General features: G+C 41.9%; 1 protein-coding gene across 1 annotated transcript; it reads left to right on the top strand.

The window, feature by feature from the left end:
• Nucleotides 1–1,677: 1,677 nt before the first annotated feature.
• LOC115659639 (putative methyltransferase DDB_G0268948) lies at nt 1,678–8,934 on the top strand. The gene is made up of 7 exons (XM_030580078.1): nt 1,678–1,863; nt 4,407–4,535; nt 4,780–4,940; nt 5,422–5,635; nt 7,078–7,178; nt 7,588–7,725; nt 8,493–8,934. The coding sequence occupies exons 2-7, from the start codon at nt 4,425–4,427 to the stop codon at nt 8,581–8,583; spliced, it is 816 nt and encodes a 271-aa protein (XP_030435938.1). The 5' UTR covers nt 1,678–1,863; nt 4,407–4,424; the 3' UTR covers nt 8,584–8,934.
• The last annotated feature ends 2,488 nt before the right edge of the window (nt 8,935–11,422 follow it).

Here is an 11,422-nt window from a genome sequence, read left to right as displayed (position 1 = left end):
AGGTGGGATCTTGGGGCAGCTAGTCCCTCCCACTCCTCATGCCGCTGCTGTTGCTTTATTCTTAGCGCGCTACCTCAATCAGAGCTAGCAGGCGTATGTCTCCAAGCTGGGCATTACCCCTCCAGCTCGAAGTGTATACATAACCTAAGGGTGAAACTCACCCCCATACAGTGAAGATCATCCTTAAAGCTAGTGGTTATTAGTATTATTAATTATTTGTATTATTGTAGTGCCTAGGAGCCCTGCCCTTAGACCAGAATTCCATTGTGTCAGATGCTGTACAAACACAGAACAATAGTCACTACATTCTCGGACAGTTTATTATGACTGTATTTAATATTCCTGTAGCATCCTGTTCTGCCAAGCATTGAACACACACATACGAAGGCCTGGTCCTGCCCCAGAGACCTGACAGTCTAGGGCCTTGATCCTGCAAACACTTACCAACATGATTAACTTAACTAACATGGATTATTTATGCGCTTAAAGGTAAGTAAGTTTGATCTGAAAACAAAAAAGCTCAAGGAAGTGCCATCTGCCCTTCAGCCAGCAATCACTGGCGGATTTGGCAGGGGTTGATCCTATGGAGGGATGTGAAGCAGAAGAAGAGACTGACGGTCTTTTCCTTTTGTAACCGCTCATTTGTTAGCTGTTTGTCACTAGTGCAGCCTTATAATTACCAGAGTTCCAGCAGGCTCCAGTTATGCCCAGACCAGGAAAGCAAGAACAGCCTTTTGTCAATATTTGTTTTCACTTCCACTCTTGGCTTAAACAGGAAAGCACGGAGATTTGTGGGGGGGGGAGGGTTAAAGTGAACCAGACTTTTTCTATGCCTAAAAGTTCAAATTCAGCATGAGTTCTCAGCTAAGAGCTGGTTCTCATTTTGTTTGAGGTGGTTTCTCTATCCCACCAAATGATCAACCAAACTCAGTTATTTGCTGCAACAATGACATTTCGCTTATGATTTATGTTCTCAAATCTTTCCCATAGTCAGGAAAATCTCCCTTTCATTTCAATAAATTTATTTTTGTGTATAGTAAAATATATCCAGATTTGAAAGGTAATCTACCCACTCCCAGAAAGTAACATGCTTCCCTAGATAGGTTTAATCTCCTAAAGAGCAGAATAAAAAAAATGCCCCATCCATGATTCCTGGGCGTTAGTCATACTGGAGATAACGAATCACGGAGGCTGGCACTACACACGCAGCAATTCACATGAAGCAGAGGCATGTTGCCAGGTGCTTCAGAAGAAACAAGAACGTTTCCGTATAGAAAGTGTGGCAACTGGTTGGGAAAGCTTTTCAGTTCCACATCTCTAGGGGACCCTTACAGCCAAGAGAGGGGGAAAGAAAAGCAATTAAACCCCACAAATACCTGCTGACAATATCCTTTTGCATTCATCAAACTTAATTCGATTTAAGGTTCTAAATGTAAATCTCACGGTAAGATTCAGAAGTAGTCAAAATGATGCTATGACGCCTAATCCTAAAATCCTCGGCAAGATTAAATGTCTTGTGCCATGGACACTGCTCTTGATAAGCGGCAGCAGCTTTCCAAGAAAGATAAGAAACATTGTAAATGAGAGTTCTACTGGCCAGTTCTTAAAATGCATTTGATTGGTTATATTTATTCAGCTGAAAACCAGCAGCCAATAGAATCTTCTGTTCTCACGTTTCTAAAGCAGTCGATTGTGCTCGGTTGATCTGGTCACTAGCAAGTCGAAGCTTCCGGGTTCTCAGGCTGGTTTCTTCCAAGCTGCGGAAAGAATACAGCTAATTCATCAGCTGTAGCAGGAGTTGTTCTTGCTTCCTGGGCAGGGAGTCCCTCCGTTTCTGGTTTCAGTGACATACACAGATACAAGGTACAGTTATTTTTATTGCTTCACAGTGTGTTTTGGTTTGTATCATAAGGCAAGTTGTGCCTGGCATGGTTTGTCAGGTTGAGAAGTTTTAATCTCTGTGAAAGAAATGCACTATTAGGGGTTGAAAAACAATTGACTGAAAATGTTTTTGGCCAGTGGGCTACACAAGGGCAAGTGATGACGGCTCAGTCCTAACTTTTACCTCCTATAAATTGTTATAATTACTTGTCTCTCTGTCCTTTACTCTGCTTCCTGAAGCCTTTTGTTGTCAATGCCCTTCTGGGTTTGATAATAAAAGCATGAAGAACTGAAATAAATTGAAATCCTTTAGAGACAGAATGGTAGTTTCTATTCTGTAATATTCAGGTGCTGATACCAGTCCCATCGTAGCTGCGCCTAGAGGTCTTAAACTCCCATCCTCCTTGATGTATTCATCTGCGCCCTGTCCCCATGACAGATTCAGATGCTGGAAGCTGGAGTTTCCAAAGGAGTTTTTGTAAAGGGCTATAACTGACGAGTTTCCCAACAACCTCTACTACACACAATCCTTCGTGGACATGGCTTATAATTAGGGTGACCAGATATGCTGATTTTATAGGGACAGTCCTGATTTTTGAGTGTTTTTTTGATATAGGCTCCTATTACCCCCCCCCCACCCCCTGTCCTGATTTTTCACACTTGCTGTCTGGTCACCCTATTTATAATGCTATCAACCCCTTTTTCTCTCTGCAAGGCTGAATGCCATAGCACACCAGTGGGTTGCAGAATTAGCTGATTTAAACTTCAGAGTCAAATATTGTCCAGATAAATCTGATGTGGAGGCAAATAACCTACCCAGGAGACCCCTTATGCAAAAATATGACAGGATGCATTGAAGAGACAAGCAAAGATGTTTTGATTAATGCTGTCTTATAGTGCATGGATGTACACAGAGATGTCAAGGTACTTTGGTTGGCAGCTATTGCTAGCTGCCTTTTGACAGCAGACTTCTCCAGGGGCATTGAACCCAGCGCCAGCTCCAGAAACCAGCTTATCAAGCAGGTGCTTGGGGCGGCAACTCTGGAGCAGGGCGGCACTTTCAGGTATTCGGCGGCAATTCGGCGGAGGGTCCCTCACTCCCACTCGGAGCAAGGGCCTCCCGCTGAATTGCTGCAGATCGCAATCACAGCTTTTTTTTTTGGCTGTTGGGGTGGCAAAACCCCTGAAGCCAGACATGATTGAACCCATCGCAATGCCCCTTCCACAGGAAGACATTTTTTGGCAGCCCAGAAGGAAAATCCAGCTATTGCTAAATTTCTTCATTGTAAGTTATTGGGAGGGAAAAAGCCTAATAACAGGGGAGGAAACACAATATCTATTTCTGTATCTTATCCTGCATTCTACCTAAGACGGATGTAAAAATCCGTAAAAGAAGTGAGATTGTTCTATATCCAAGGTTTTATCATTTTGCATAATGTACAGGTTTTTTTATTCGGCTGATTTTTTTTTCTAAATAGCTTGTGATATGCTCAGTGACATTATGTGGTTTTACCATTGATCATATAGGCAGTGTTATTTCATAAGATATGAATATCTTTGGGACTATGAATGGTTCAGACCTAGCTATCCTGTCAGATTGCAGAACTCAGCTGCCACAGAGAATTCCTGCTTGACTGGTCTTCACCTGGTATTTGAGGGACTTGGTTCCCATCCCTGGTCTAAAATTAGGCAGAGCAGAGATGTGAACTGGGGTCTCCCACGTGTGTGCCCAAACCACCAGGCTACACAGTAGTTTTTATGCTCTCTGTGTGGGCCAATGAATGTTAAATTGCTTCTACACAGTGGAAGAGCTTCAACAAGACAGAATGAAATTTGAAAGGTGGTTCTCATTTTACAGGGTATTAAGTGCCCCATTTTTAGTTTTTACTGAAGTGTTTTTGAAGTTCTAATATATTTTTCCTGGTATTTTTGTCACTTTCATGTTTGGAGGGTTGTCTCCCTTTTTTCTCTTCCCCACCCCTACAGTTATTTCAGAGGGGAAGGAGACAATTTTTTAAAAAATGAGTGAGGAGAATTAAAAAAAAATAAACAAATGGTAAAAGGTATTTTAAAATGGCAAAAAAAAAGAAATGTCACATTTTTCCAATGTTTGAGTTACTGTTTTTGGACGAATAGTCAATTTTAAAAAAGGTTATTTTTACTATCTTGACCTGCTGTAAACATAGGTCCAGATAATTAGCTGATGCAAATCAGCATAGCTCATTTCCCTTCTGATTTCCAGCACTAGATGATCTGGCCCTCTCACAAATCCCTGTTACTCTGCTTTTTACATTTACGACCTATACCCAAGACCAAGACACTTGAAAAGCAAAGTTCGCTGACCCATACTGAACATGAAGTATCTTTGCCCTTAGCTGATTCCAAGGGCTAGAACTTCAGTACCTAATGTGACTAATATTTAATTGGTTATACCTTTGATCCTATAAGAAGTATTATGATTACATAGTCAGTGGAGTTTCACCTTATGGCTAATGTAACAAAGTGAATTTGCCTAATCCCCATAGGTGCCAGTTTCCTGGAACATGGCTGTGCGTTTGTTAGATACACAGTACAATGCAGATTCCTATCAGAAATACAGATTCTCTCCCTCTGAAAATCTCCAAAGTGTCATCTTCTCCTACCTGGAAGAAAAGGTAAGTGACACTCTCCTTCGTCTGAGAATACATGTTATTAATTCTACTGTGGAGAAGACCTATAGAATGCAATGGGAGTGAAACCAATAGGATACCACAGACATTACTCTAATTACCTGGAGAATCAGAGCCTTTATTCTGTGACTACAACCTTACACACATACACAATCCTAAAGAGGACTAAGATTTGACTCTTCATAAGAATTTGTGCTTCGTTGCTGAGACATGTCTGTTCTCTCCTCAGAAAGTAGACCCCATTCGGCTGGCAGTGGATGTCGGCTGCGGGTCGGGACAAAGCACTCGCGTACTCGCAGCTCATTTTGAGAAAGTGGTTGGAACAGATATCAGTGAAGCTCAGATAGAAGCAGCCAAACAAGCTGCCTCCTTCCCAAATGTTTCTTACCAGTAAGTGTTCCGTAAAAGGATGCTTTCCCTTCGGTGCGTCCAGAGTGCTGACCGTTGAACACAGCAGCACTTTGTGAACAGGACAGATACAGGCCAGCATTTTCAAACAAGGTCAGTCATTTTTAGGTGCTTGATTTCAAACATATTGGACCTGCTTTTTCACAAAGTACCCAGAACTCATGACTGCATCTGAAGTCAGCAGGAGCTGCAGGTGCTCAACTTCTGAAAATCAGGTCATTCCTAATTAAATGCCTAAATATCCATGTTGGAGCTCCAATTTTGAAAACATGGGCTGACATTCTTAGGCCAAATCACTCTTCAGTTCCAACGGAACAAAATAGTTAAACTTTTCAATGTCAGATTTTCAACAACATCACATTTCCTCTCAGAAGAGTCCACACGTGATAAGTTTCATGCACATCAGGCCACAGTAGAAATTCCTCCTTCCCATTTGAAATATCTTCCCTGTTTCCCTTTATAGTGTGTGCCCTGCAGAGGAGCTGCCATTTGCAGATGGCTCTGTGGACCTCATTACTGCTTTTACAGCTGCCCACTGGTTTGATATGCCGAAGTTCATGAAAGAAGTGGATCGAGTTCTCAGGCCACATGGCTGTGTGGCCCTTAGCACCTACGCTACAAACTTCAGTATGCACTATAAAGACTGCTCAGAGAGGCTTACAGAAATCTTCACTGAGGTAGGAGAAGAAAACAATCCTCTTTTTTTAAAAAAGATACTGCAGACAGCAGTTTATAATATATTTTAATGCTGCTAGACACTTTGCAGTATAAGACCCTGTTTTCAGCTGCTTATAACTTTGCCAAACCTTAACCATTTGGGTGACATTTTCCTTTCTGCCTCTTTGCCACATGCAGGATTATTTATTTATTTTTGTAAGTTTTTCAGCAAAAACAGTCACCCATTTCGAAAAACAGGAATAGAGAATAATAGGTGCCTTTGCCGATTTAAATATAAATTCTTATATCCATTGTATTGAGAAGGTCTAGTTCCCCCCCGCTCTGGAGCAGAGATTGGAATTTGCAGAGCGGTTGTGCGAGGCAGCTTCCATCACATAAAACCCATTTCCAGACAAAAATTTCCTTCAAGTTGAAGTATGGCCCAGGGTACATATGAATAATTTGGGATACCATACATTAGTGGCTGTTGTAATTATCCCCTAACGAAGTATTACAAACCCAGGACATTCAGAGTTGTTGTTAGACTTACCTTCCTTAAAGTAAGGAAATGACTCCGACAAGGTACCCGAAAAACATTAATTGTCCTCTATTGATACCATATAATGCCCAAAGAATTCTGACAAAGGCATTATAATGCTATGGGCTCTTTAGATTAAACTGATTGTGAAGGCATGTTATATTTTTGTCTTCCCCCGCCTCTATAGTGTCACTCTGTTAGGTGGCCATTTTGAGGAGGGTATCTATCTCCCATTGCTCTCAATGAGAGTAAGGCTGCAGGAAGCCTGAACAAAAATGGCTGCTGTCTCCATTCACGTGGTTGTCACAATACTCCTGTCTGTCTCCTGATGGCACAGATGGCCACCATTTTCCTTGAGGTGGCTTCCTTCTCATTGGGTGGTCAGTGATCATTTTGATAGATGGCATCTTAACTGAGGTCAGCCTTATGGCCGAAGTGCCAGTAAGAACAATGGAAGAGGTTATGTCCGCCATTTTGAAAGAGTGCAGTTTTTCATGGATATTTTCTGTAAAAGACCATTACTATACAAACACAGCATAAAGAGATTCTGTCTAGTACGAACAATGGTGGGTGTGTGGGTGGAGGGACGGTGGGAGGGAAATGACTATTAAACCCAAAATAAAATTGTTCAAATGTAGCCCATTTACACAACTTCTGCGAGTATTATGTATAGGGAAAGTCTGAAGGGTCTGTATTATTCCATTATTCTCCTATATCAGAGGAATAGCCATGTTAGTCTGGATCTGTAAAAGCAGCAAAGAATATAAGGTGCCACAGGATTCTTTGCTGCTTTTACATTATTCTCTTATGTAGCTCTAACTTCCCCTCGGGCCAGGCAGCTCTGAATTAGGGAGTGCAGCTCAGATGGAGTGGAGGATCAAGGCCTTACGTAACATTCTTGCTGTTTCTGTTCTGACTTTACAGACCCAGGACCTCCTTCTTAAATATGCAGATGAAAAAGTAAATCTTGTCATTGCAGAGTATAAAGAGGTGTTTGAGTCTGTGCCTTTTCCAGACAAGAAGAGGTGAGAAGACAAGGACAAAAATGAATTGTATGTAATCTCTTGCATTGTGGGCTGTGTGAGCCCTGGAATATTGGGCACTTGGACGGCATTCATTGGTGTTCATTTTGAGACTGCAGGTTGCAGAAGATTCATAGAGTTTAAAGCTAGCAGGTAGCCCTGAGATCATTTGGTCCAATGTCCTTCAAACACATCTCCAGTCCCTGGTCTCTCTGGTTCATCTGTGTGGCCTTTTCATCAAATGAGAGAGGTTTCCCCATAACCAAATGTCCAGAAAGCGGAAGGGATAACAGATCATGCCCCAGTCTTAATAAACCACATGAGCCAGGTCCTCAGCTTATGTAAATCAGCACAGCTCCATTGCCCTCCAGGCTTACTTCTCCAATGCTCTGGTTTCTTCCCACTCTTGCAGAGTTACCCAGATTTTAGACAAAATTCCCATGTCTGTTTCTGAGGTGATCGGGCTATTCCAGTCCTTCTCCATGTATCAAGCCTTTCTGAGGAGCGACCCTGAAGGAGCAAAATCCCTCCTCCAAAAAACTGAACAAAGGTAAAAACAATTTAAGAAAACAAGCAGAGTGTGGGCGGCTCCCTTGTATGACATAGGTGAAGAGTGAGGTCACTCACAACCTCCAACGCTGGGGAAAGGGCGGGGAGCCATTGCACTGGTGCAGCCATCTTTGCTGTGGGTCAGTATTGTGAGCCGTTGGCTTTTTATGGTCCAGATCCTTAGCTGGCTTAAATCAGCAAAGCCCCTTAACTTCAGTAGTGCTATGCTGACTTTAATCAGCTGGGGATATGGCCCAGTATTTCTGCCAGAATCCTCTATGTGCATTGCTGTCACTGGTGAAGTTTGATATTTAGCTTGATTCTTCATAAAATAGGCAGCTTAGCTAATTTCCTCCTTCTGATACTCGGCACTGAGTAATTAGCAAAGAAATAAAATATTGAGAGCTTGAGCTTCCAGTTCCAGCTTAAACCTAATAAACCACAATCTCTTGGGCTATATGGTGGCTAAGTCTCTTCATTCAAACCCAGTAACACCAAAAGGAGTTTCCCATATGGGCAGCCTACCATATGATCCTCAGTAATTACGGTTAGTGACTGGCACAGGTCACAAAACTGCTTTAGATATAGTAGGGTTCTCTTGAATTACCTTTTGTGTATCCATTTTTCTAAGAGTAGAATGTTTTGGGTGGGACAGGTATGTGTTAGGCTGTGATGCCAAGAACTGGCTGTCACCTCTGCCTCTGGTTGGACAGGAGTCAATCTATACAGTGAGAAAGTAAGTGACCATTATTCCGTTTCTTGTTTCAGGTTCCTGGAGACCATGGGAGTGTGCTCTAATGAAACCCAGGTAGAGATCGGGATAAGGAGTGTTTCTGTTCTAGGCTGCAAAGGGCCGTGAATGGAAAATCCAGCGATGACCCCCATAGCCAGAAGAAAAATCCTGATTTTGATATCTCCTTATAACTGATGTTATCACCTTTAAAATATTTGATTAAGATCCCAGTAAAGTCAATGGCAAAACTCCTATCTTCTTCAATGGGAGACAAAGGAGGCACAAAATCAAATAATGTCAATATTAGAAGGGCTTTCATGGGGTAGGTTTTTTCCTATTTAAAGAGGAAAAGCTCAGTGTTCTGTCTGTCTGGCCATCGTTCAAAAGGCATTGGAAGAAATCAAGGATCCTTTGCCACATAGAAGGCTGCAGAGATTGGATCATATATGGAATATGCAATAAACATGTTACCTAACAGCTGAGAGATTTTTAGAAGGCTTTATAATCCTACTGAGTGAAAATAGCTTGCAGCAAATCAACTGCTATATGTAATTCCCTGTCAATGGGGTAAGCAAATAGGAACAGCAATAATGTTGTAGGGTTATAGTAATAATACTTCACAGGCATCTTTCATCTAGAGCCCTCAAAGAGCTGTACCAGGTAGACAAATATTACTGTCTGCACTCCACATTAAGTGAAGTAGAGACCAGCCCAAAACATGCCAATTACAGAACTTATTACAGGCTACAGATTTTCAAAAGAACTTGGCTTCCATTTAGGCACCAAAATAACTGACAGAATTTTCTAGAAATCTCAGCACCTTGGGTGCCTAGCTGTGTGTGACAATCTGGTCATGAATGAGCTCTCTTGAAAATCTGACTCAATTGGTGGGTGCTGAGCACTTGAAAATCTGTCTCTAAGTTTCTAAGCTAGAATTAATGAGAGTGACTTACCATTGCTCTGATGGACATAGAGCTATGTAATAATCTATGAATATTGAGATGTAGAAATGTTATGAACATTGTATGTGAGCTAGTCAGGGAGGAGTAGTTATTGTATACTGGATTATAACATTTTCCTGTAGAAGGTATTGATCTAGCTTAATAGGGGACTGCCAGGAAAAAAAACCAAGAAAACAACACAATAGCTACATACAGGCAAACCTCCCGTCAAACACTGTGGGTCAATTACAGGATAATAACCAACTTCCAGGCTCCAGCTCAAAAGCTGTTTTGCCAGGCTGGGAGCTTAGAGATCAAAAGGACACTAAATAGTTAAAAAGCATCTATCAAGAAGGGATAGACAGTTACATGGAGGGATTGCCAAGGAGACATGCATAAATTATCAGGCATACAGGATTCTGCATTCATCACTATTAGTATGTCTACACTTTGAGCTTGAGGAGACATACCCACGCTAGCGCCGATTGAGCTAGCTCACTAAAAATAGTGCAGCCATGGCAGCACAAGCAGTGGGAGGGACTAGCTGCCCCAAGTCTCAGGTGGGATCTTGGGGCAGCTAGTCCCTCCCACTCTTCGTGCCGCTGCTGTTGCTTTATTATTAGCACACTACCTTGATCAGAGCTAGCAGGGGTATGTCTCCAAGTTGGGAATTACACTTCGAGCTGGAGGTGTAAGTGAAGATCATCCTTAAAGCTAGTGGTTATTAGTATTATTAATTATTTGTATTATAGTAGTGCCTAGGAGCCCTGTCCTTAGACCAGAATTCCATTGTGTCAGGTGCTGTACAAACACCACAATAGTCACTACATTCTCGGACAGTTTATTATGACTGTATTTAATATTCCAGTAGCATTCTGTTGTGTCAGGCATTGAACACACACATACAAAGGCCTGGTCCTGCCCCAGAGACCTGACAGTCTAGGGCCCTGATCCTGCAAACACTTACCGACATGATTAACTTCACTATCATGGCTTCAGTGGGATTATTTAGGTGATTAAAGGTAAGTAGGTGTGATTTGAAAACAAAAAAGCTAGAGGAAGTGCCATCTGCCCTTCAGCCAGCAATCACGCGGATTTGGCAGGGGTGGATCCTAAGGAGGGCTGTGAAGGAGAAGAAGAGACTGACGGTCTTTTCCTTTTGTAATCACTCATTTCTTAGCTGTTTGTCACTAGTGCAGCCTTATAATTACCAGAGTTCCAGCAGGCCCTGGTTATGCCCAGACCAGGAAAGCAAGAACAGCCTTTTGTCAATATTTGTTTTCACTTCCACTCTTGGCTTAAACCAGAAAGCACAGAGATGTAGGTGACGTGGGGGAGGGAGGACGGGAAGTGGATGATGATTTTTTTTAAAGTGAACCAGATTTTTCTATCCCTAAAAGTTCAGTGTGAGTTCTGGGCCAAGATTTTCCCATTTTGTTTGAAGTGGTTTCTCTGTCCCACCAAATGACCAACCAAACTCAGTATTTGCTGCAACAATGTAAAGTGATCACACTGAAGTAAGCTTGTGGGAAATATAAATTTCCTTATAATAGCTGCAATTTGAGTACACTACCATTAGAACGGGTGGAGGAGGACTAGATAATTGATATTTCTCCCATGTTTTATGTTCCCAAATCTTTCCCATAGTCAGGAAAATCTCCCTTTCATTTCAGTGAATTTCTTTTTTGTATGTAGTAAAATACATCCAGATTTCAAAGGTAATTTATCAGCTCCCAGAAAGTAACATGCTTCCCTAGATACGTTTAATCTCTCAAAAAGCAGAATTAAAAAATGCCCCATCCATCATTCCTGGGCGTTAGTCGTACTGGAGATAACAGAACTTCATAGAAATCACGGAGGCTGGCACTACACACACAGCAATTCACATGAAGCAGAGGCATGTTGCCAGGTGCTCTAAAAGAAACAAGAAATTTTCTTTATAGCAAGTGTGGCAGCTGGTTGGGAAAGCTTTTCAGTTCCATATCTCTAGGGGACCTTACAGCCAAGAGAGAGGAAAGGAGTAA

This window comes from Gopherus evgoodei, chromosome 11 (assembly GCF_007399415.2).
Source record: "Gopherus evgoodei ecotype Sinaloan lineage chromosome 11, rGopEvg1_v1.p, whole genome shotgun sequence".
Lineage (NCBI taxonomy): Eukaryota > Metazoa > Chordata > Testudines > Testudinidae > Gopherus > Gopherus evgoodei.
Note: the sequence above shows the minus strand (reverse complement) of the source record. Positions and strands in the feature narration are given on the sequence as shown.